Source organism: Podarcis raffonei, chromosome 5 (genome assembly GCF_027172205.1).
Source record: "Podarcis raffonei isolate rPodRaf1 chromosome 5, rPodRaf1.pri, whole genome shotgun sequence".
Lineage (NCBI taxonomy): Eukaryota > Metazoa > Chordata > Lepidosauria > Squamata > Lacertidae > Podarcis > Podarcis raffonei.
In genome coordinates, this window is record NC_070606.1 from 27,605,320 (window position 1) to 27,631,687 (window position 26,368).

Here is a 26,368-nt window from a genome sequence, read left to right on the forward strand (position 1 = left end):
AAATTTGCATCTACGTTAGGTGTGAGCAGATGCCTGCTTTGTAGATGGATCAATGTTTCTGGTGTCTGTGTTCTGTTTAATTGTCCCAGCCAAATGCATTCAAAACATATTGGGATGACTAATGTGTATACCACAATCCTGACAGCCAGTTCAGCAAGGGAAAATGATTGTCGGGGAGTTTAGAACAGAGAAGCTGTGCGTGCGTGCATTAAAAGGGATGCTAAACCTTTCTCCTGCTGCCCTCTAATTTCCGCTTCCCCAGCTGATCCATAAGGACGTGGGTGGCGCTGTGGGTTAAACCACAGAGCCTAGGGCTTGCCGATCAGAAGGTTGGTAGTTCGAATCCCTGCGATGGTGAGCTCCCGTTGCTCGGTCCCAGCTCCTGCCAACCTAGCAGTTCAAAAGCACGCAGTGCAAGTAGATAAATAGGTACCGCTCCAGCAGGAAGGTAAACGGTGTTTCCGTGCACTGCTCTGGTTCACCAGAAGTGGCTTAGTCATGCTGGCCACATGACCTGGAAGCTGTATGCCGGCTCCCTCGGCCAATAAAGCGAGATGAGCGCCACAACCCCAGAGTCGTCCATGACTGGACCTAATGGTCAGGGGTCCCTTTACCTAGCTGATCCATAGACTTCACAGAGTTCCTTGCAAATAATCAGGAAATTGGGGGAGGGAATTGCAGGGGGGGAGAGGGCAAGGGTTGAGCACTCCCCTGTGCTGCTTTTCTATGTCACATTGGACCCTCTCAAAGCAGGTGCTCTTAATGCAGGGGTGGTGGGAGGAACTCACAAACAGTTTTCATCTTTGAGTTTCAGGACAAACCATTCAAACTGGTGTGGAATTTGACAGCCTGTAAATCTTCTGTCTCCAAGTTTCTATTCTACATGGTTTCAGGAAACAGCTTTGAAATTGTGTGGGCAGTGTTGGGTGAAAACTTAAATCTAAAAAAGGAGAGGTTGTCGGTGATAGATCTTCCCTGCATGGCTGCCTCATATTTGCTAACTCCAAAAATTCCTATGCTATCTCCTTTGCAGGAGGTATTTACACACTCCTTCACTTCTCAAAGAGAATCATTGACCAGGTAACTTTCTGAATCAGGGTGTTAAGACTGGCAGAAAGGGCCTCCTTGGAAGTTCTACCACAGTCAGAAATTGGGGCAGGGATGGCCTGGAAAAAGATGCTCTCTATCTGTACAACATACCTAAACTGTGGTTCCCCATGAGGAAACCTTAAATGTTTAGATTTGTTAGGGAGCTGAGAAATCTGTTATACATCTCTAATCTCTTCATAGACATTTTTTTTTAGACTTATCTTTCTTAGGTTTCCTTGAAGCCATAAGTGTATAGCAGAGGTTTGCCTTAAGAATACAGCTCTGTACACACCATATACTTAAATCATGACTTCCACCAAAGAATCTTGGGAACTGTCGTTTGTTAAGTGCTGGAAAATGTAACTCTGTGAGGGATAAACTACAGTTCCCAGAATTTTTTTTTTGGGGGGGGAGAAGTGTGCCTTAAATGTATGGTATGCATGCAGCCTGTGTCAGAAATTCTAGCCGCAGCAGCGTATTTTAAAAGCGGGAGGGGGGGGACTAGTAGCCAACTGGAGGCCATTTTCTGAATGCCGATGGGATTGTTTTCATTTATGCCTGACATTTTGCAAATAGCAAGCAAAACATCAGCAATGGCGGCACAGCAGTTTTTACAGATAATATTCATTGACACCCCCCCCAAAAAAAGGATATTTGAGGGGCCGGTTGCTGTTGAGGGAAAAATCAAATCCATCATATTGGACTATTAATTCAGCTCATTATCTTGCAACACGCATGTGTCTGCCAGGCGAAGGTTAATAGAAAGTTTATGAAACTTGGAATGCAATTAAGTCTCTGAGGGCTGCACAGTTGGAGGCTGCGGCAGTTTCTATGGAAACCAAAGGGCTCAGGACTAGTAACAGCGGATTAACTTGAAGGGAGAGATAAGTACATGAAAAATAGCTCTCATCTACCATTTCTGTCTTAAAATGGAATGGATCAAAAAGTTGAAAACAAAGGAAGGCTGCAGCCTTGCCCATAGTTAAATGCGGCAGTATTTACAGACACAAATAGCTGAGCTGGATTACAACAACCAGCAATTTTATTTATACATTTATTCATAAAATTTATATGCCACTTGATTGCAAAGGGCGGGGGGGGGGAACCCTCAGATCTCAACAGGTCATAATTATGAAATGCCTGCCTGGTCCATCTCAAGGAATACTTATTTACTAACATCAATGCCCATGAAAATGAATGGATTATTTATATTAGAGGTGCCCTTTCTGCATTCATTCTCTTTTTTCATATATTACTATCCTCTGACCAAACTCCACAGCTCCCTGTCATACACACATGTTCACACAGACCTTACCTTCTCCTTTTGAAATGAAGAGTGGTTAAACTATTTGATCTAAAGATACTGTTCTTAAGTTTGTTGACTGGGAGCTCGTTGGGTGGGCTAGTCAAATGCTAAACCCAAGGCTAATGATGATCCTTTCTGCAGAGTTACACCATGGCTCCAACAAAGAGGCGCAGTGCATGCCAATGAACTGTGGTGCTGTTCAATTAAGAAGGCTACTGAGCAATTTGTTAGTGAGGTGATAATGGTTCTACGAGTTTAACTAATTCCCTGAAGAAAAGCAAATGAGCTCGAGCACTGAAAGTGGACAAAAACAGGGTGAGTGGTCTTTCTTGAATGCAGTGGCTCATGCATTTAATTTCACCAGTTGCTGTTGGACTCCTATCAACCCTCTCCACTGGCCATGCTATCTGAGACTGATGGGAGTGGAGTCCAACAGAATCTGAAGGGCGCCACAATGGCTACCTAGACTCAGACTTAAAATACATTTGCATTGAATATCACTAGGATGAAGCCGGTTTGAACCGGTTTAGACCTGTTGGAACCACTCCAAGCTTGTTGGAACCGGTCTAGACCGGTTGGAACCGCTCCAAGCTGGTTGTAACTGGTTGAAGCTAGTTTGAACAGGTACAGACAGGTTTCAACCGGTCCAAGCCGGTTTGAACCAGTCTAGACCAGTAGCAACCAGTCATAGCTGGTTTGAACCAGTCCAAGCCAGTTGGAACAGGTTGAGACTGGTAGAAACCGGACCAAGATGGTCGGTACTGGTCTAGACCCTTCTGAACGGCTCCAAGCTGGTTGGAACCTGTCTAGACCGGTTTGAACCGGTCCAGACCGGTTTGAACAGGTTGAAGGGGGTTTGAATCGGTATAGACAGGTTGGAACCAGTCTAGACCAGTTTGAACCGGTTGCAGCGAGTTTGAACCGGTTTAGACCGGTTGAAACCGGTCCATGCTGTTTGGAACTGGTCCAAGCTGGTTGGAACCGGTCCAGACCAGCTGGAACCAGTCCAGACCGGTTTGAACCAGTTGAAGCCAGTTTGAATCGGTCTACACCAGTTGGAACCAGTCAAAGCCAGTTGGAACCGGTCTAAGCTGGTTTTGGCGGTCCAAGCAGGTTGGAACCGGTCTAGACTAGTTGGAACAGGTCCAGACGGTGTGAACCAGTCCAAGCTGTTTTGAACTGGTCCAAGCTGGTTGGAACCCGTCTAGACCAGTTGGAGCTGGTTGAACCCGGTTGGAATTGGTCTACACCGGTTGGAACCAGTCCAAACCGGTTTGAACCAGTTGAAGCCAGTTTGAAGTGGTACAGACAGGTTTAAACCGGTCCAAGCCAGTTTGAACCAGTCTAGATCAGTAGGAACCGGTCATAGCTGGTTTGAACCAGTCCAAGCCAGTTGGAACCGGTCCAAGCAGGGTGGAACCAGTCTAGACTAATTGGAACAGGTATAGATGGTCTGAACTGGTTGAACCTGGTTGGAATCAGTCTACACCGGTTGGAACCAGTCCAAACCGGTTTGAACCGGTTGAAGCCAGTTTGAACTGGTACAGACAGGTTTAAACCAGTCCAAGCCGGTTTGAACCAGTCTAGACCAGTAGGAACCGGTCATAGCTGGTTTGAACCAGTCCAAGCCAGTTGGAATAGGTTGAGACTGGTAGAAACCGGACCAAGTCAGTCAGTACTAGTCTTGACCAGTTTGAACTGGTCCAAGCTGGTTGGAACCTGTGTTGACCAGTTGGAACAGGTCCAAGCTGGTTGGAACTGGTCCAAGCTGGTTGGAACCGGTCTAGACTGGTTGGAACTGGTTCAGACCGGTTTGAACCTGTCAAAGCCAGTTGGAACCGGTCCAGACCGGTTTGAACCAGTCCAAGCCAGTTTGAACCGGTTGAAGCCAGTTTGAACCGTTGGAACCAGTCCAAGCTGGTTGGAACCGGTTCAAGCTGGTTGGAACCAGTCTAGACTGGTTGGAACTGGTCCAAGCTGGTTGGAACCGGTCTAGACCGGTTGGAACCGGTTGAAGCCGGTTTGAACCGGTCCAAGCTGGTTGGAACCGGTCTAGACCGGTTGGAACCGGTTGAAGCCACTTTGAATCGGTCAACACCGGTTGAAACCAGTCTAGACTGGTTTGAACCAGTTTAGACCGGTTGGAACCAGTCCAAGCTGGTTGGAACCGGTCCAAACTGGTTGGAACCGGTGTAGACTGGTTGGAACTGGTTCAGACCAGTTTGTACCGGTCGAAGCCGGTCCAGACCGGTTTGAAGTAGTCCAAGCCGGTTTGAACTGGTTGAAGCTGGTTTTGGCGGTCATCAGGTTGGAACTGGTCTAGACTAGTTGGAACAGGTCCAGACGGTCTGAACCGGTCCAAGCTGGTTGGAACCGGTCTAGACTGGTTGGAACTGGTTGAAGCTGGTTTTGGCGGTCCAAGCAGGTTGTTCCACGCTGTGTAACACTGAAGAAAAATTGTCCATTGTAGCCCACTCTCCTGAACTTTCCTCAAACTCCACTAATAGATTTTCACACAAATGAAGGCCTCCTAAAGTGATACTCTGAATGTTTCAGAAAGCATTTCAAGCTAGTTTTCTCCGTTGTTCAATTTAACTTTCTTTCTTTCTTTCTTTCTTTGATTCCAAAGCTCTGATACAATTAAACAACCCCCAAAACAAAACTTTGGAGTGAAAAGGGGCACATGAGCAGCCTCAACTCATTCAAATAGCCAATGTACAAAATGTTACATCAGAATTTAAACAGCATATATGTAGGTTTTATATGAAAGATGAATTATGTAATTACCCTTATTCTAAGGCACTCAAGACGGTATCCATGGCTTTTCCTGTCCTTCACAGCACTCCATGCATCATTTTGGTGGAGAGATGTTGAGTGGCTCAAGGTCAGCAAGCGAGAGCTTCATAGCCAGTTCTCTCCATTCCTTGTCCAATACTCTAATCACACCATGCCGACTCTCTGGAGCAAAGGAATAATCTGAAACAATTTGCATTCCCTCTGCTCCTAGAAACTACCACAGAAAATAAAATGAACTTGCTTCAAGCTCCCTTATTCATTTATATCATTGGTGGGTTAATTCATGTCTATGTGGAAGGAAAGGAGTCCCTGAAAAATTAATTCCCCCCTTCTTCTCATGTGCCAGAGGAAAATGGAAGCATCTTGTAATGGCTTTAGGGGTTGCTTGTGCGTAAATAGCCGCTGCTCTGGACTAGGTTGGCTGGTTAAACCATTTCTCGCTGGACAGCCATCCACTCCGTGGCTGTTCAGTCGCTGGCAGAATCCGTCAGTGGGCATTTCTTAAACCTTTTCCAACATAAAAGTTGTTTGACGCCCAGTCTCCTCCTACTCTCCCTGCGCGGAAGTCTTCTGCGCAGGGAGGGCGTGGGTAGTGGAGGACCTGTGCTCTCCCCGCTGGTGTCCAGTGAAGAGTCCCGGAGCCTGCTCTCTGCTTCCCCCATTGGCCCCCCTCTATCCCTGGTGCTGCGCTGATTTTCTTCCCCAACAGGAGACCTGCCTCTCTCCCTGCTTGGCCCCTCTCCAGCATCGTTGTGGGGCCTCGCCTCCTCCTCTAGTTCCGATGGCAGTTCCCTGACACATCTGTTTCACAGTTCCTTGTGGCACCCAAACTTAGGGAACTGTGGCTTGTTTAAACAATCCTGGATCAAACTATGGTTCCATATCCTAGCTTGTTCTCAAAGCAAAGTTAAAACTAGTGATTTTGTGGCCCTCCAGATGTTGTTGAATTACAGCTTCCATACTCCTTGCCTATTGGTCATGCTGGCTGGGGCTAATGGAAGTTGGATTCCAGCAATATTTGGAGGGCTACAGGTTACCCATCCCTAGAACTCTAAGCAAACCACAGTTCCTCAAGTTCAGCCATCACTGGTGGTTAGACTAAAACTGAAAGCAGAAGCTTTTACTCTCCTATTCTGGTGAGTGCAAGATGAGAAGTGAGGAGGAAATTGTGCAATGAGACACTGTGTACTTGGGCAAGTCATATCATAATGTTAACAAGGTCTATTCAGATGTCCATTTGAAGTCAATGGGATTTAATCCTATTAAGTGGGGCTAGAATTGAAACTTCAGTCTCAGCATTCCCATGTCAAATGGGATAAATGGTTTCTAGAACACATTCTAGCTGCCTAATTCTTTAAACAATGCATTGTTTATGTATGTGTTATACATGTGGTCTAACGCGGCCACAGATCATGAAGCATCTGTTCTTACATTCAGTTCTTACACACAACTGTAACTCTATATTACATTGATGTGCATGTGGTCTTGCTTGCTGGCAGGAGACTAGTAAACACATAGCTGGGCACTGGATGTAAACAGAGAGCTTTGTCTATAGCAGCAATGGCCAGACTTGGCCCTCCAGCTGTTTTGGGACTATAATTCCCATCATCCCTGACCTCTGGTCCTGTTAGCTAGGGAAATAGAATTATAGAATTGTAGAGTTGGGAGGGACCCAAGGGCCATCTAGTCTAACCTCCTGCAATGCAGGAATATCTGCCAAAGCATCCATAGAAGATGGCCATCCAACCTCTGCTTAAAAACCTCCGAGGAAGAAGGGAGACCGTTCCACTGTCAAACAGCTCTTCCTATCTGAAACATTCTGAGAATTCGAAGGAAATGCAGTATAACAAATCTCTCTCTCTCTCTCTCTCTCTCTCTCTCACACACACACACACACACACACACACACACTATTCCAAACTGTGTACAAGCACTGAATATGTGTAGACGAAGGAATGTTTTTCAGCACTGAGTGGAGGGGTGTTTTTAAGAAATGTTAATTCTTTTGCCCTTTTGAAATATTTTGCAAATGGAGATTATCCTTGTAATGTGCTTTGAAATTTCTCTGCTTTGGCTTAATCTTATCTCCTCCAGCAAGTCACTCCCGAGTCAATGGCCTTCCTCCAAACAAAACAAAACAAAATGTATTTCAGGTTGCAACGCACTTCAACTTAACAGTTCATTTGCCTTAGAAGCAGCTATCTCGGTGGTACATAATGAAGAGACTACTTTTGATCTACTTAGGCTAGTCTTGAAGCTAAAAGAACGAAATTTGCTAAAGGAGATAAAAGAGAGAGGACTGTACTCTTGCGTTGCCTTAGCAACCAGAAGACGCTTAGGTTCTTTCTCCGATATCTGACAAAATGACTGCTGTGGCTTTCAGTCTGGGTCAGCAACATCAGAAGGGCTTGGCAAGTGGAACTATTAGCAATATCTGTTACATATTCATTTTTTAAACATATCGCAGAATTCATGGTAAATACCCACATAAATACATCCTATTGCAGTGCTTACTAGATTGCCGGAGCCCTGTGGTTCCTGATTAGGCATTCCACAAACGGCAGAGAAGATTCCCTTCGAAAGAGCTTGCTTACCCATTACTGGTCTCTTCTAATGGACATCTGTGGCCGAGTGCTAGGTGATCCCTACAGCATGGGGTCACTTCGTGCAGGAAAATGGTGAGGCCCAAATGGGCCTGGTCAGTGACCCACATGTCCTGAGTGTACACACTGGCTTTGCTATGTGCAAGGATTCCACAGCAGATACTCAGGGCCTCCTTAGCTATTAAAGAGGGTATATGGCATGTGGAAGAACTGGACAGTAAAAAGGGTAGAGGGAAAATTCAGGCACTGATCCCTGCACTTCCACCAAGGTATGGAGATAGATAGATAGATAGATAGATAGAGTGTAGTTCTATATTTCCATCAAAACTGGGCACATATACACACAAAGGCTGCATATACAAATATGGAGTTCACCTATATGAACTAACAACGGAGGTTCATTCAAGATTATGTGAGCCAAGATTTCTCAGGAGAAAGTTTTCTGAGAAATTTATTGTTTGCCCTCACCCAAACTCCTGGCGAATTCTACCTCTCCCAGAGAATATTTACACACACACACACTTAAACAGTCCACAAATATTTCAGCCCATATTATTCTTTCATTCATTTTTATTTATAATATCTATGTGCCAGTTAATGAGTGACGTTTCTAAACAGCTCACATGAAACAGTTAAGATCATTAAAAGATCTATATTACAACAGTTAACCAAAATACAAAAAAAACCCCACATCAATAAAAGCAAAGAATACATCAGTAAAATGGAGCAGTGCAATGAAGCTTACAGGCCAGAGAAAGCCTGCATAAATTGATGGGTCTTCAGAAGGTATTGCTACCTCATGAACATCACATGGTTTATGTTCCAGAGAGTGGTGCCACTACCAAAAAGGCCTGCTTGCAAGATGCTATAAAATTGCATCCCATCATTTTTCTCATCAGAAAGGCCCCCTTGGAAGATCTGAGCGACCAACCAGAGGTATATTGTAAAGAGGAAGGTGGACTGCTAGGTATCCTGTCCCCAAGCTGATACTTATCTGTACCACTGAGACTGAAGTCACCTGAGAAAGACTTGTGCCACTGGCTTTGTGTGGGAGGCTGCAGTATCCACACACATAAAACAGCCTCATGGGACCAAGCCAAGTGGAAGCAGTGTGTGTTTGTACCTAGATGTTACAAAATACAGAGCTGCTACTGCCAAAAAGAGCAGCCCCCTGCCAAGTTCCTCCTCCCCTGCCCCGCTCTATAACATCTGCTCCCATTTACCACATGTCCCGATATCTACAGGACTATCAGGGGCAGAGAAAACTCAGAACAACAATATCCAGAATGAGGCAGGCCAAATCCAAAAGAGAGGAAGAGGAAAACTCAGCGGGGGGGGGGGGGCAGTGCTGTTGGGTTTTTGGTGGTTGTTTGTTTATTTTGCAATGTCTAGCACTGCTCTGTGCAAAGGCAGCACCCTATGGACTGTAAATGTAAGATCAAATAACAGGGACTTTACTGACATGGATTTCATGTTGAGGGATGTGAAGGTCAGACTTGAAGCACAAATAATGATTATAAAAAACAGATCAAGCAGCTGAATTCAGAAAATATTCCCTTTGCTCGATGGACTTGGCAGACTCCTTGTTATATTTCCTAAGAGAAATATGCAAATATTAACTGTGTTGATAAAAGATATTTGTGCAGTAGAGTTACAGCAGCAGGAAAATAGAACATATTGTTATTTTTAGAAGGTCCCACTCAACCTGACCAGTGAAAAAGATTCTAAGTCAAAGCTATTCATTTTGTTCCCAGAGATTGGCAGTGCAGGAGGGGAAGGGAGAAATTAATTTTGGCTGCCTCCATATCTGGCTTCTTGTGTTCTTCCAAATACGGCTCCATACTTTGGAACAAGAAAAGAGTGTGTGGGTGTCTGCAGGGGGAGCCTAAAGGAATCTGGCACCCAGGGCATAAAATTAACATGACACCCACTGGATAGATAAACATGGGTGCGTGTGTGAAATCAGATAGGAGAAAAGAGAATCGCTTGAAAACAGTAGAAGATGGAAGGGAAAGGTGGTGTGGACAGGCATGGTTCAGCTGTGCTGACCTTTCGCTGTCAGAATCTGATCCACACCAACTGCAGCCTCTATTCTAGGGGCAAGAGAAGCCTCAGCGGAAAATACAGCTTTCAGGTTTCTAGTTCAATAGCTGGCCTCTCCCATTAAATGGAGACAGTTTCCACCAGAGGCAAAGCTTCTGCTTGTGTTGGGCACATCTGAAGTCAATAGGGTGGCGGAAAAGCCTGACCCTGTGGGAGGCAGCTTATATCTTCTGTTAGCAAGTAGGAGTGGGGGTGGATTAATGGAATCTTTGGAAAAATGGGAATGGGTCAAAGGAAAGAAGTGTGTGGGGGGAGAGGTAAGCAAGTGAAAAGCAATGGGGTAGAAAACAGCAGAGGAAATGACCCAGAGTTTCACATTTGCTGGCCCAGCCCACAGCCATCACCCAAGGTTTCTTGGGGGGGTGTTGACCAGTAGCAAAATGTGCCTGCAATGTGTCATTCTCTGCAGAGCTCTGTCTCCAGACACTTAAGCGTGCACATACATGTGAAGCTGCACTCAACTTCCCCTTTCTCACATACACAAGAGCACTTAATTCCTAGGTGCTTTCAGAACACTGAGAAATAAAGACAACAGGGATATAATGCCATTTCTTGTGGAGTCACAGCGGAAATTCACCCCAGCTTTGTTTGCTTCGCTTTGTGAAATAATTTTCCTAAACTCCGAAGGTATTATCAGTGGAAATTATTTCCAATTGTGCATCGTCTGGATGGCTGGAGAGATTTTGTGGAGGGGAGTAGAAATGTTACTGCCTATTGCTTTGGATTAGCACAGAACCTAGAGTAATTTGTCCTCTTGGAACAAACGAGAGACAGATGGCAAACAGCAGCATCTAGAGAGAGAGAAGCACACTACAGCCTACAGCATTAGCCTTCCAGAAACAAGGGGCAAAGTGCAGCTAGTAACATTTTACTGACAGAGCATGGCAGTAATCATCCTATAACCGAAAACATGTCAGGGAATTGAGAGTCATCCCCAAAGAGTTTTCAAAGGGATGGGGCAAGATTTATCAACATCCAAAGGCCCAGCCTTGAATCCATTCTTCAGAAAAAAGGAGAAGAGCCGTTTGTTGTCACACACACACACAATAGCTATAGTAATATTATCAACAGAGGTCAGACACTTTTGTTAGCAACAGGATTTGTGCCTTTGGCATATGATACTGCCTATGCACATTCAACTGTTTGTTTTAAAAGTCATTTCAAGTGTCAAATCAATGAGTGGGCCAAAGTTATAGATGCTACTAAGAAAGAATCACATATGGTTGGAAATAGGAGGTAGAGTAGGAATTGATTCACCACCTATTTTGATTGCTGCTATTCCTCCCCATCCCTAGGGGCAGCGGCAAAGCTCTCCAGAATGACTCCCTCTCAGCAAGAGAGAGGCATTCTGGAAGTCCTTGTGGAGTTTGCCAGGCTCTTCCTGTCCAGTGGTGAGGCTTCGAAAGGGCCTTTGCTTGAGAGGAAACCCTTGCAGAGTCTCACAGCTCCCCCACCCATTACAGGACCGGCGGAGGGAATGTTCTTTGCATCTCAGTGTTTTAATTAAGGATATAAATTTGCACACCTATGTCCCCAAACATCTGTTTATCCAAAGGGATCCTTTGAGTTGTTATAAATCAGTCATGATGACATTGCTGTGCATGTGAACAGAAGAAGGGGCAAACTGTAAAAAAAAGACCTTGAAAACTGCAGGTTAAAATCGAGCCAGTTGCCACCAAGTGGAACAGTGAGATTCCAAAACGCAATACTGACACCATGTGGAGGGAAGGGGCCAGCCAGACTTAGGTTGCTTGCCGCATACATTATGGATGATGGATTTCCTCTGTCTGTTGTGTCAGCTCTTGGGACAATGGGGCAGGGGAGAGAATCTGTGGGGGAAGCGTACAAATGATTGGAATGGGATGGTGAGGCGGAAATAAGGGGGAAGGAGCAGAGTGATGTTATGTTGAAAACTGTTAATAACCTATTCTTTATAATAGATTTATAACTGTGCAAGAGAGATCAAAAGGTCATTTTCAACCCCCTTCACCATATATTAGAGGCATATATGTCCTCTGTCATTAACCCCCAGAATCTAAACTGCATTGCAGCCAAGTTCACACAAACAGCTTATCAAATGGTGAAATTGTCTCTTGACTCTATGTTTGAAAGGCCACTTCTCCTAAAAACATCTTTACACCTAGAAAACCAGCTTGTCAATAAAAAGACAAGGCTGGAACCCTTTCCCCTAGTTTTTAAAAGCTTTTCCCCAACACACAATATATAGTTTTTCATATTTACTGATTATGTAATTACAACATAATATATATCATTCCATTATTAAACCAGATATATCATAATTATAAAGTGCACTATATTTAAGACCCTTACATGAAACTTGACAAAAAAATAGCTTTAAACTCACTTGCCCTGGAACAATTTATTAGCGCCTTCAGTTTAAACAACATTCTCTTTAAAGCTGATCATTTGTATTCTTTGGCAGGGGAAATTATCATTTAAAAACCAAGTTTCCCATCTGCACTCGATGTGCTACTGATAAACCAAGCATTGACCATGGGGTGACTTCACAGTGTAGTTGAGAAAAATACATACCTAGGAGTTAATGAGAAATTATCTGTTGACTCAGTCTCCCTTAATAGCTCCTTACCTGGGGGTCACCTGCCTCTGTCAGTGAGAAATGAGTGTCAGGGCAGACCACAAATATCTCCTCATGGTGCTGAAGAATATATAGGAGAATGCCATTGCATACTGCTTGTTTTTTATGAGCTGAGGGGCTGCAAGGAATTCTGAAAAGGAAAAAAGAAAATGGAATGCCATCAGTTTAATGGTCCTCATACTCTAGCCCTATGAATCATCAACCACCCAGTCTGGTGGTCATTAGAAAGGAACTTACAGAACATAAATGTTTTAAGTGCTTGCCGTTATGTTTTATAAAAGGAGGAAATGAAAAGATAAATGTGCATGTTGTAGACAGCTCGTGTGTGTGTGTGATCAGCGACAATTTTTGCTGAACTTGCCATAAGGAGAGGGAGAGAAAAAGAAAGAAGCCTTTTCTGCGCTTGCTTTTAACAAGTCAGTACATATTTGATGTAGCATACTTCTAACCTGAATTATTGTTAGGAATTGTGCTTACTATCCTGCTTTGGCAATAGTTATTTGTATGTATAATAAAACTGTTATTAAAATATCTGGATAAAATCTGGTAACTCCATGCTAAAGTCATCCAAATATTGCAAGAAACTGAAAGCTCACAGCATGCACACAGCGTGCGCATTATATATAACATGGCCAATGATGCTGTTGTTCTCTAATGGAAAATGAAAATGTTGTGGTGGTGGGGAAGAGATTCATTCATTTTTAATGACACTGTAAACAGTAAGTTTCTGTTTAATCCAGACATTAAAAATATTTGGGTGTTTGGTCCTGCTGTTAATTCAATAAAGCGATTATTGGTGTAATTATGAAGGCTATATAAGTTATGGTACATCAAAAGAGGGTTGTAAAACGGTGGCATACTTCATAGTCTAATGCTGTGCATCCTCTCAGGCCCATATAAATTCTGAAGCTGAATATTAAATTGTCACTCACTATAATTAAGTGATAATTTAATGCAGTCAAGGTCCCCAGCAGACAGGCTGGGAGAACAGATAGCCACAGAGGGGGAAATGCACCAGCAATGTCAAGGAAGCCACTTTCAAAGTAATTGCAGTTTGGTAACTCTGATTGTAGTTGGACCAAGGTCTCCTCCATGTGTGTCTTTCTTTTATTTTCTGCAGATGTATTCTACACCATGTCATTGGACTGCAGCATTAGTGGTGGAATGCACCAGCCACACATAATTCTACTTTGTCAGTGGTTCCACAATGCTTCCTCAATACTATGGTCATTTAGAGGGACACTTGCACTATAGCATGACAACTGCGGGACAAAATAAATAAATAAACCAGAACATTTGTGGTATGGAAAGTTACAGGATTTCAGTTAGAAGTTATGGGACATGCACTAATGCATGAAAACAAAAGCAGTCCTAAAACATCTGTCCTAAAATTTCTGCAAGAGAAAACAGTATTTAAAGGAGAATTGTGTATAACAGCCCTGATACCATCATGAACACACATCATCATGAACGCACAATGAAAAGCACATCTGGAGGAGCTCCAAGACTGAACATGGCGAACAAACTGCCATTACTTACAAACAGAATTACAAGGTAATTCTGCCATTACTTACAAACTTGTAAATTCCAAGGCACATGGAAACTCAGAGGACACTTGCATTTTAAGTCAGTTTAAGCATGTTACCCTCGGGACCAGGATACACAACCAGCAAAATCATTTGCGTAAACCGTTTCCTGAACTATCCCACTTCAGGCAGTGAAATAAGCTTGAAAGCTCCCACGTGGGAACAACTCCTTGTAAATGGAAAATTAATCTCTCAACTAGGCCAGAACCCTTCTCTCTTGCATGTATATCTAGACATAACATATCCAAGAAAGGTTGAGGGCTTCTGTAGAGGGAACATCCAAGCCCCCACCTGCAGACTAAAGGAATGTTGCCAGGAAAGTTATACCACAGGAAAAGGGAATTTACATATTATACAGCAGTCATAACAACATCTTACCGGAAAAGGGTGGGGCCAAAAACAATGGCAAGGTTCTCCATTGTCATGTGGTTCTCATCGCTATGTGCTGCCACTTTGACCAGAAATCTAATAAGGAAATGGAAAAGGCTATAGTGGGCTTTTGGTAGGCTGCTTAATAGCCTTCTTAGGGTGCATCCTGGGCAGTCTGCCATGTCGTTTTTATTATCTGTGAAGGATTAAATGTTAATCATTAACTAAGGTTAGCATAAGTTGTAGTTATTATTGCTAGTGTTTCATACTTACTGAGTACCAAGCATGTGCAAGGTGTTTTGTACTGAGGTAAGATGGTCACTGCCCAGATGGGTGGCAGAGAAGCAATGACAGCATAAACATGAGTGACGTCCTGTGCAACAGTGAGGTGCATGATAGGGTTACCAGACGTCCCCGTTTCCCGGGGACAGTCCCCGGATTTGCAAATTTGTCCCCGGACAAATTCCATCCCCGGAATGTCCCCGGATTTCATCTTATGTCCCCGGGAAACGTGGCAGTGGCAGTCTCAGCAGCCCGGAGCCAGCCTGGTAGCGCAGTTGGCTCTGGCTGGCTTCAGGAGGCGCCTGCCATCTTGCCTCACTGGAAGTCCCCATATGATGTGCTGCGCACAAGACATATCATATGGGGACTAGGTGTAGGGACTGAAGACACAGTGCTGGGTGCCGCCACCAGGCGAGAGCTGTGCAGGGTCCTTGAGTTCGGTGCGCCACTGCAACTTGGCGCTCAGCTCGCCGTCAGCACCGCTGCCCAAGGCCATCGGCTTGGGCTCCAGCTCAGCCTCCGGGTGGTGCTTGGGCAGCTGCGGCTGCTGCTTGGCTTCACCATTGTGCTCCTCGACTTGCAAGCGGCAGCTCAGCTTGTTGGCCAGCTCGTTGTTGGCCATCGCGGATGAGAGGCGAGCAGGAGATGAGCTGATCCAACCCAAGCGCGCCTCCTCCCGTTCGCTCTGCTCCGGGACACGCTGATTGGGCGTACCAAGGCAGCCACCGGACGATGCCTGTGCAGAAGATGGCCAGACAGGCGGGCAGGGCAGAAGCAGGAGGAGGGGGTTTCTGCTAATGCTTACTCCTGGGTAAGACTATAGGGGATCGCAGTGCAAGGTGGGAGAGGGAGGGAGGAAGGGGGAAAGCACAGCTAGTGCTTCAAGAAAGGCCAGGACCCAGAGGAGACCACAGATGAGAAGATATTACTTCTTTTTTTAAAAAAATAACTTTTTTCCTTTTTTATTATATAAAATTTTTTATTTATTTATTTATAGTGTCCCTGGATTCATTGAAATACATCTGGTGACCTTAGTGTATGAACATCATATGCTCTTGAAATTCTCCCCATGGGAGAGACATGTACATTCCCCTTTTGCACATTATGTAGAAAGTGCAAGCAGAAGGTGTACAAACAACCTCGGCTTCCAGCACTGCAACTTCTTAGTAACACGCAAACCCAACTCTGTGTTACACCGACAAAACTGAGAAAGGACAAATGTTTATGATCAATGATCATGAATAGCAGGAATGGACACGGAGACAGTCAGTGGGTAGGAGAGAAACAAATGACGGCCAATCTGCACATAGAGACATTTCACAGGAAATGGCCTTCTGGGAGTTGCACCACTTCAAACTGCTGGTAGGAGATGCTCCCCTATTTGTTGGGGGGAGGAGTCCTCAGCAAGGAGAAAGCTAGAACCCTCCTTCTTGACATCACCACACAAGCAGAGAGGGTTAGGGGTTTGGTTTTGTTTGGGGCTTTTTTCAACCTAGGAAAGCATGTAAACATGCAATCCTCACTTGCAGTCTGAACTAGGTTCCAGGAAGTTGCATGATTTCTCTGCATAAGTAGATCAGCCCCAAAATGGTGTTAGGAGGTACCAAAAAGATTTTGCTAAACAAAGTTTGTCTTGAGGGTTATTGGAAAAGAGGAATGTGGTCTGATGAGCAGAGACGGAAAAACCTTTCCAGGCATATGTAGTGATATAGATGAGAGCAGAGCAACCTGCAGTTAATTAACATGTGAGTTTGAGAAGCACAGAAGAAGTGAAAAGGGTAAGAAGGGGGAACACAAGAGAATATAGATAAAGAATTTTAAAGCTCGATGAAGAGGGTGACAGCAAGTCAGTGTACACAAATTGATACCAATGGCCACAAACCATTATGCAATCTTGAGCAGATCCATGTAGTGTTCACCATTCTCTGAGTTTGTTCAGCACCTCTTATGCTCAAGGTCAAACGCCTTCATTTGTGTTTGACGTTTGTCATGTTTGACAAACTGGCTTCTAATTACAGAATAGACCAAAATATATGTATCAACCATTTCAACCCTCTCCCTGATCAAGACCCTTTGCACGTATATCTTTCCAAGATGTGGCAACATGCCCACTTGAACAAAAATATGTAATTGTTTTACCTTCAAAAGTATCTAAAATATTGGCGCACAGATAGTCAGGGATAACAGCGACTGGGAGCTCATTCAGGAAGAGTTTAAGCAGGCTGGCAATGGAATTGGCATCTCCTTCGTTAACAAGATCCACCTCTTCTCCTTGGTCATACTTCTCCTTCAGCGCTTTGATTTTGGTCACTGAGCCACTGATCCGAAATAGGCCTTTGTGATTCAGACCTATTGAAATAGGCAGCATCCTATAGTAACAGCAAATTTGTTTTCATACTAACATCCATGCAGAAGGAGGGGGTTGTGGGAACACTAGGATTTGAAAAAATACCCCAAAAAAGTAGGGGGGGGAGAACACCTGCTTCCTCACATACTGTCTCAGATGCATGACCGCATCTCTAAATTTGTTCATGTATGGTAGGAATAGTTTCTGGGTATGCTTTTGTCATGGCAACAAAACTAAACAACCTGGTAGTTAATCAGCATCTTTGTAAGCAAGAAAACATTTTCTTTAAGTAATATGAGAAGTACATGGCACTAAAACACTTCCCCCCATAGAAATAAGATAAATCTATCATTTCAGTGTATGAACATTATGAATAGTAGTGAATAAATACACAGTCCTGATCTGTCAAAATCAATGGGAGGCCTGGTGTCAGTTCTAAAATGGTTCTTAGCTCTGTATCTAACAAATTTGCATAACTATTCCTTCAGGTTACCTACATGAAAATCATTTATTGATATACCATATTTTTCGCCCTATAGGACGCACTTTTCCCCCTCCAAAAATGAAGGGGAAATGTGTGTGCGTCCTATGGGGCGAATGCAGGCTTTCGCTGAAGCCTGGAGAGCGAGAGGGGTCAGTGCGCACCAACCCCTCTCGCTCTCCAGGCTTCAGGAAGCTATCTGCAAGTCTTGGAAGCCCAGCGGGAGGTCCCGCGGGCTCGCAAGGCTTGTGGGCAGCAGCCTACAGCCCACAAGCTCGGGGGACAGTGGGGAGGCGCAGCGCTGCCACCCCGCTATTCCCAGATCTGGTCTGGAGGCTGGCGGGGGGGGAGAGAAGCAAGCTTGCTTCTCCCCATCGCCAGCCCCACAAGCTCGGGGGACAGCGGGGCAAGCCGCTGCCCCACGGAGGCTAGAGAGGCTGTCCCTGAAGGCAGAAGAGGGAGACGGAGCGCTCCGTCTCCCTCTTCTAGCTTGGGGATGGCTGCGGAAACCTGGGGGAGGAATAAAAATTTTTTCCTTGATTTCCCCCCAAAAAAACTAGGTGCGTCCTATGGGCCGGTGCGTCCTATAGGGCGAAAAATATGGTACTTAACTTCTGCTTTATTGTTTTACAAGTGGTTATTTGCAAAGAATATATGACTAGAGGTAAGGCAGGTGTCTGTTACCAAGAACAGATTTTGTGTTCTCTCTCACCCACCCACCCCAAAAATGGGTTGAGACAAAAATTCTCAGAAGACAGTCTTATGGGGAAATTTCTGAGATTTTTCTTTTTCTCATTCCCCTAGGAAAAGAAGGTAGCTTTGCAAAAATTTCTCCAAACATTTTCTTTAAAGATGTGTCAATGGTAGGGAAAGAGTTGGGATTCACCAATGAAAAAATTGACTTAAGTCTTTTGATTTTAATGGATCTAAGCAGAGTATGACTAATATTGGATGTCACCCTCTATTTCAGAACCCAGAAAGTGCCTTTGGGCATACCCAGGATTGATGACATCATAGACACTTCACCAGATGCCCACATCAGAGGCCTGAAGCAGAGCACAGGATCAATGATGTCATAATTGTTCTGGACAGAGCCACAGGCCATATGAAATCCCTACTTCAAATGCTGCTTCCTAACCAGATCAGGAAGCCACAGAAATTCAGTGCTGAGCTCAGCATTTTTATTGAAAGGAACAAAAGAAATTCTTACAAAGTTCAGCTAAAGATAATGAACTTACCAAACTCTTCTAAATATTCCACCAAGTACTTGACAACGGAAGGAACAGGACATTGAGTTTCCTCTTGGGCAAAGTAGTCAAGAGGGATGCCAAAAGTTCTCTGAGGTTGTGGTCCAACTTTATTTCGACAGTACTTAATTTCTACAGAGGATAACGACTGCTGCAAACAGAAAGAAATGCAACATCTTCTTGAGGCCTCTTTGCACCATTGATGCAAAAGAAATTGAAAGAGCAGAAGAGATCTAATGAGCTTGGAAAGTTTTTTGTGGGGATGGGGTTAAAAATGTATTGTATTCATACAAACTATTGGGAGCGGGGGGGGAATCTCAAATTGGCAATGGAAATTTGGTTCTGCCAGCAGAGCAAAATCAGAGGTTCCCACTGCTCCCATTATTGCCCTTTAAAGCAACTTGAGTCATAAAAAAGATTCCCGTCCAAATAATTCCAAGCTTTGGTTTTTCTAGTTATTGGTTTGTTCTGTATACCACCACTGTATCAAAATTCAAGTGATTAGACTAAGATTTTATCTAACCATGCCAAATTTCTTGACTTCTCAAAGACATGACACAAAAGGAAAAGGGATTGGGAGGGAGAAGGGGGGAAAGGAGACACAGACATTAGTCTTTAGTTGTGAGGTTCTTGCAATGACCAGTTGAAGAGACAGAGTTCAAGAAAAGGGTTTCTGGTTCCTCAGCCAAACTGAGAGGGTGGATCTGCAGTTCTGTTATAGCCTGATAGAATGCTCAAACACCTTCAAAATACCCAGCAGTTGCACATAGGACTGGCAGTTTTACAGATGCCTCAACTTTACTAAGTATTTTTTTAAAAATAATAATAATATCCAAACATTTTAATATTTTTATTTATTACATGTTTTAGAAAATTGCAGCTGCATTATAAACTAAAATAGTCAAACAATCCATTCTTCATGATGCAGGTTTTCAGCAAAGGCTAGTCTTCCTAATGCACAAAGTAACTTCTGCATAAATAATGGATTATTGACTTTGAATATGATCTCTTCCAAGGAAGGAAGGAAGGAAGGAAATACAATTCAAACTTTTTTGTAATTTTCCCAAAAGCCACAAGTAGGGGCTATTTAAAAAAGATAAAATCACAGATTACCTAAAAGTGAGTAGCTGAGATGTAAGTTAAATATCATGCATGAATCATCATTGCAGATCTCACACTGAATTTAATACATCTTGATCTTTTACTTATTAGCTAGTATTTATAATGTTGATAAATTTAAAACATCTATTTGTATCTTCTTTTCAGGTCAAAATACTCTAGTGTCATTTACATAATACACTTCTTGCTCTACAGATTTATAACAGCGGAACGGAGTAAAATTATGCGCTCTGCTGGGTTGTTTACTTCTGTTGCCATGACAAAAATATGCAGATATAATTCCTGCTAGAAATGGACGGCCTTAAGACTGCAATCTGATGTACCTTTACTTTGGAGTGAATCCCACTGATTTAATTGTGATTTACTCTGCTCTAAACAGAATGAAGAGTCAAACTGTACCAGCTATGTCAGGAAAATAATAGCTGCTGCAATTCTAAATTTCATGATTTTCAAGAAAGGGTGGGCTATCAGTAGCCACTAGCCATTATAGCTATGTGTGATCTCCAGTGATGGAGGCAGTATGCCTCTGAATACCAGGTTCTGGGAATCCCAAGTCAAGAGAATACTGTTGCAGTCAAATCTTGCTTGTGTGTTTTCCATCAGCATCTGGTTGGCACCATGAGAACAGAATACTGGACTAGATGGGCCTTTGGCCTAATCTAACTAGGAAGGGGGTGAGAACTTGGTTAAGCTTGCATTTATAGGTGAAACTAACTAATTTGCAGTTCCCAAAACAGGGGTGGTAGTCAAGAAAGTTTTACTCATGTTTTACCCACGACAATTAATTAACCTAAGTTAGGTCCATTGATTTCAATGGTCTGCTCGGAGTAAAATTTAGTTGATTACCACCCCTTGTTGACAAATACTCCTGTTTTCAAGGGAGCCAGGGAAATTGCAATGTAATCTCTCCACTGAGCACTGAATAATTGCAATAAAACTTGGAACATCCATCTTTGACCTTTTACATTTGAATTACGAACACCAGCCTCAGCTCCCACATGCCATCCTAAGCCAGGTAGTGCAGAATTCATTGTAATGCAGTATTAAATGTGAATCTCAACGACTGTGTTTTACTAGTTTTTTGTTTGTTTGTTTTTAGAGCAAATCATACTGAAATCAATGGGGCTTGCTTCCAAGTAAATATGCTTGCAATCAATCAGGGTGTTGAAAAATAAAATGCAGTCAGGAGAAAAAACAAGAACACTGATTGAATTGATAGTGCAAGTTCATGATTTGTAAAAACAACCTTTGTCTCCTTCAAATATTAAGGAATGTTATTTCTGATTCTGGCAGTCTCTGCATTTTTTTAATCTTCAGAGATAAAATAAAGACCTCTTTTGCTTTTTCAGATGTAGAGCAGTCACCAGTTAGAAACAATTAGCTAGTAACATTCCACTTACACAGATCGAAATGGAGGCACCTGTTCCCATGTTAAGCCTGATCAATCAAGCTCCACTGTGCCGAATGTCAGAATGTCATGTTCCTTGGTCAGTCCATGTCATCTTCTCAGCAACTCTGCATGCAACCATTCAATACATTAAAATAAATTTATCGTTACATGCAGATTCTTACTTTAATCTAGCCTGATCTAAATTAAATAATCTAGTTTATTTTTCCTCCTCTAACAATAATTTTTACTCAGTCAGCTCTGTAGCTACAAAAAGTTACTGAGGTGTCAGAGCCAATGGTGTTACCATAGTGCCTAACACACACACACAGCAGCAGCACAGAATAACTTCCGACATGCTCACAGCCTGCTTGACATTCAACTTTTGCATTCCACGGGGAAGTAACTAGCAGAGCTGCCAATTATTCCTTCCTGCCAACCCTGACCACTTCTTACCCAGGAGATACCATTGCTTACAGATGAAAACTAGAGAGTCATAGCGTTCAAAATAGTGTGCCGAATTGTGAGGATCCCACCTTTCTTCTTGGTAATATTCTAGCTCTTATTCAGAGGGGGTGGGACTGCAAAAGTGAATAGGCAATGTCTGGTGAAATACTGGGGCTTGGGGCGATTCCCAGTTGCCAGGATTTACCATTTCTGTGCCACGCATTCTCCTCACCATGGCTAGTGGAAGCAGACTAAATTATGCAAATAGAAAAATATACAAACACATGCTTTATGTGCGTCATTTACCGGTATGTTGTTTGCAGAATTCAGGTGTGAATGTGGTTTTGTGCAGAAAATATTGTTCTATGCTATGGCTAGCAGAAAATATTTTTTAAATGGGACAACTAATGCACATTTGCGCTACGTGCATGATTTATACAGGTTGCTTTTTCTGTTGCAGAACTTTTGTCACTTTTAATGCTATGAGGTCACCACCATTGCATTCCCTGAACCAGGGGTTTCCAATCCAGTGACTGCAGGTTCACATGTGCACACAAAGGCCTTCCCCGGTGCCATTGCGGTCCCTTTGCCCCACTGAAATCAGGCTTGAAAGAAGAATTCTGTTGTAGCCAATATAACAGGTTGTGGTGTGTGCGTGGGGCCCATGACATTTCTTAAATCTCCAGAAGTGCCCACAGGTAGAAAAGGCTGGCAACATCCACTCCAGATAGGAGGCTGGGTGCCAGAAATATATTTTCCCATAGAACCTCAATCTCTCACAAATCTTTTCTTAACACTGATACCACCTAACAGGAAGGGCTTAATAGCTATGAGGTGTGTGCATTTTGACATGGCTGCACAATGCATACAAAACTCATAAAAGAGATGTAATCGTAACAGTGCAATCCTAACCCTTTTATCCGTGTTTCTAGAGGGGATTATTATAAGGCTGAGGAGACCATCTGCTGGACTTTGCCAGCACGGAGGGAACTGGAAGCTATCACTGGTAGCTCTCCTACCAGCTGTAAAACAGTCTGTTTTGGAGTCTCTTTGGAGTCGCTGGATCCAAAACCCTGCAGATCCTCAAAGGGGTCTAATTTTGTGGGGGGAGCCACTCCACCTTCCGCCCTCAGTGGTGTGAGCGTTAGGGTTTGGGACACAGCAGTCCATCTGCCACTCTGCCAGGGTTTAGGATTGCCTTGTCCAGTGTTAAATCTCCTTTTGCTTCCTGTAAAAGTGAACACATAAAACATGCACAGCGGCTAGTATCCAAACAACTGCACTAATAGTTCCACAGGCCCAAGACATATTCGGGCCTGCGTTTGTTGAGAAGCAGCCCTTCATGCCACATGGCAAACTGAGGCTTTCAAGAGGATTGTGTGATATACAGCCGTGCTGCTCAAATGGGGGCCTTGAGCCACTTCCAAGCAGGCCTCAGTGCCTCGCAGCCTTTTGGTCGGAGCAAAGGAAGCGCCGGCAACCTCTTGCATGTTGAGCAAAGGTGGTTGGCAGAAAAGCTAAGTTTAGAAGAGGGAAGGAAGGCCTCCCCTCCAACTGAGGGGAGAGGGGGCCAGAGGAGATGCTGAAATGAGAAGAACGGTTTCTCTCTCTCTCTCTTTAGTAACTGCAGCAGCCATATTGTTATATTTAGTAAATAAACGAACTTGGAATAGAAATGAAGAGTATAAGAGAGGAAATGCAATTATGGAAGGAGAAAGTGAACACAAAAGGGCTGGGGGGGAGGCGGCGGACTAGGTACAAGCCGAGTTTGGGAAAGAACGGGAGAAGAAATCACAGATGGCCACCTTGAGAGATATGTGGGGGCAGGAACAGAAAAAGATAAAAAGCCTTGTTTTTTTCATTTAATTGCTTATGGACTTCCAAATTCTGCCTAAAATGGGGAGGCTAAGTCACAATATCACAAGACAGGAAATCACGGTGTCAAAAAAGAGAGGGAGAACTGAGCCATTTCCAAAGGTGGATTAGATGTGAGGCGAGAACGTCAGCATTTTGTCAGCCGTGCCGAGCTCTGCCACCATTTTGTGACTCCTTGTGACTAAGGCAGGCCCCACCCAACAGACCCTGGGAGTAGCAAGCCTGAGCAGCAGCCCCTGCTGCCATACACCACAAAGGGTTTGTGCCTTACAAGGTGTAGCGAAGCTCACTGCCGCAGGCCGCAAGGAAGCAGGCAGGCAGCTGAAGGCTTTCCTTCCAGAAGGCGGAGGAAAGTTCTCTTTGTCTTGAGAGGCTCAGAATTAACTGCCTCTCATTAAAAACAAACCCTCTCTGGGAGATTCCAATGCGGCTACTGATATTGCCAGAGTGATGTTGCTACAGTTGATCGGAGGACTGACTTTTGACTTGTAAACAGACACCAACACATTTAAAGCACTCTTATACCGCTTTAACAGCAAAATCTCCCCAGTAATCCTGGGAACTGTCATTTGCCAAGGGTGCTGGGAATTGTAGCTCTGTGAGGAGGGTCTTCTAACAACTCCCAGCACCCTTATGAGATGACAACAACTCCCAGCTTATGAGATGACCTTCAACAAGCACAAGTGGAAGATTTTAAGATATGTGGATACCATATACAGATCTATTTGTGTTACTGGACCACCGGCTACATACACCCCTCCTGCATAAAACTATTGCTTTGTTTCTTTGGGGTTTAGTATGACTTACTTGACTATATTTCTTTTTGTTGTTGTCTTTTCTTAAAGTTCAATTTTTTAAAACCCAATAATAATAATAATAATAATAATAATAAAAATCAGCACCTCAAACAAACTACAGTTATCACGATTCTTTGGGGTGGGGGTAGGAGCCGTGGCTGTTAAAATGGTATGAGTATAGTGCGCTACTCATAAGCGGGGTAAAATAGCAAAAAATAAAATTGCAATTTCATTCACTTCTCCTTTGAGCCACAAGATGGAGATGAATCACCAGGCGTTCTCTGAACTGAATTCTTTCTGCACATAGTACTTGAAAACATGGCCTTCTGGGCCTCTCATGATTCTCCCCAACCATAATCTTTGCTGGCCCTGATTCACACCTCAAATGTGTCCTTAACTCTGATAATGCTTCTTGCTTGTCTGCATGGAAGATAGCAAGGGGTGCATGTGCTTGTGTAGAAACCAGCCTTCTGTACAAAGGCAAAAATTACATCCATGGCTCCACTCGCTTTTCTGCTCACCACTGGCATGTGATCCTTGGAAGGTTGATCAGAAAGGAACAGGATCCTCAGGCTGGAAATGTTTCAGCACCCTTGTGCTATGCCAAGTCATTGCTTAGATCAGTGCAATGCAGCAGCAAAATGAGGACAGACTCAACCATGATCTCTTATATTTTGGAAATGTACATCCAGGTTTTTTTCCTTTACATTTTGGGGGCCCCCCCAAGAGAGTGGGGCCCTAAACTATAGCTTGTTTAGCTTATACATAAATCCGGCACTGGTCTTATGTCACTTTATATACTATGATGGTCCGCTTTTAACACTTGTATGTCAGTCCTGTATTTACAACCTCTGCTCTGCTGAGTGGTGCCCTCTACTGAATAAATTGCATAAATGGAGGACAGTCTCAGTTTTTACTTCGCTTTTTTGTGTGACAAAGCAAACATTTTTTTTTAAAAAGGAGGACCATCTGGGATCTCTGAACTACTTGAGATGCTGATGCACCAAGAACTGAATCACATAACCGTTTCTGAGTCAGAAATTATCCTCTTCCCTCTTGATTTTATCATTGATAAGAAAATGTGTCTTTTGGAAAGTTTTATTTGAAAAATACCCTATGTGGGGCTTCCCTTGTGCTCGATCTAGAAGCTGCAGTTAGAGTGCTGCAGCACGATTGCTGACAAGAGTTGAGGCCTTGTCGGTATACAAGACATGTCCTCAGATATTTTCACTGGTTGCCAATTTGCTACTAGGCCAAGTTCAGGGTGTTACCATTAGTGTATGAAGCCGGTAAAAACATGGGAGCAGTGTAACTACGAAATCATATTCAACCACTTCAGTCAGTGGACTAGCACTGTTATGGGTGCCACGTAAGAACCCTTTCCCCCTTTGTAAGAACTCAGTCTTTTAGTGTGGCAGCATCTACACTTCGGAACATCTAGCCTATACCAGGCAGACACCTTCACTGTACTGTTTTTGGCACCTGCTAAAAACATTTTTGTTTAGACAAGCCTACCCAGATAATTAGAAAGATGGTGAGAGTTTTAATCTGTTTTTAGTTTATTGTTACTTTAACTTCTGGAAATCCTTAAATTATTGTGGTCAATTCTTCTTATCAATAATTTAATTGTATTACCTTTTTGTAAACTTCTTTGAGGTTGTTGTTTTCCCCCCATGTTGCAAAATTTTCCATTTTGTTGTGCTTCGCATAAAGAGCTGAATGACAATAAACAGAAACAGTCTACAAAGAAGTTGATACTGTATGCCAGCACCAGTTGTTTCTATCAAGCCTATATAGGGAAAACTATTGGCTGATTGCTTGTCAATTGCAACCATAAAACATCTGATCATTTAAAAGTGAAATTCCTGAAACTTAAGAGCCTATAGTTTTGTTTTGGGTTGGGTTTTTTAAAAAAAA

General features: G+C 43.5%; 1 protein-coding gene across 5 annotated transcripts; it reads right to left on the bottom strand.

Annotated features, from left to right (window-relative positions):
- Nucleotides 1-8,346: 8,346 nt before the first annotated feature.
- Nucleotides 8,347-26,284, bottom strand: LOC128413869 (protein FAM13A-like). 5 transcript variants are annotated; one of them, XR_008330497.1, is made up of 8 exons: nucleotides 26,087-26,284; nucleotides 21,346-21,460; nucleotides 18,818-18,977; nucleotides 16,891-17,100; nucleotides 14,479-14,665; nucleotides 12,506-12,644; nucleotides 11,611-11,726; nucleotides 8,347-9,389 (listed from the first exon to the last, which is right to left on the bottom strand). XR_008330497.1 is itself a non-coding variant. In XM_053388342.1 (7 exons), the coding sequence occupies exons 2-7, from the start codon at nucleotides 21,373-21,375 to the stop codon at nucleotides 11,661-11,663; spliced, it is 792 nt and encodes a 263-aa protein (XP_053244317.1). In that variant the 5' UTR covers nucleotides 21,376-21,460; nucleotides 26,087-26,284; the 3' UTR covers nucleotides 11,378-11,660. The 5 variants fall into 5 exon arrangements, 3 of the variants coding, with proteins under 3 accessions (XP_053244317.1, XP_053244318.1, XP_053244319.1); XR_008330496.1 differs by having other exon boundaries at nucleotides 11,537-11,726; XM_053388342.1 differs by lacking the exon at nucleotides 8,347-9,389 and having other exon boundaries at nucleotides 11,378-11,726.
- Between the last annotated feature and the right edge of the window lie 84 nt (nucleotides 26,285-26,368).

Excerpts from the sequence above, each read along its gene's own strand:
- LOC128413869 (XM_053388342.1), bottom strand. The coding sequence starts at position 21,375 with ATGGGAACAGGTGCCTCCATTTCGATCTGT. Across the intron at positions 17,101-18,817 it reads GGAATATTTAGAAGAGTTTG|GTCTGAATCACAAAGGCCTA; the intron begins GTAAGTTCATTA and ends CTATTTCAATAG. Across the intron at positions 12,645-14,478 it reads TTTGGCCCCACCCTTTTCCG|AATTCCTTGCAGCCCCTCAG; the intron begins GTAAGATGTTGT and ends TTTCCTTTTCAG.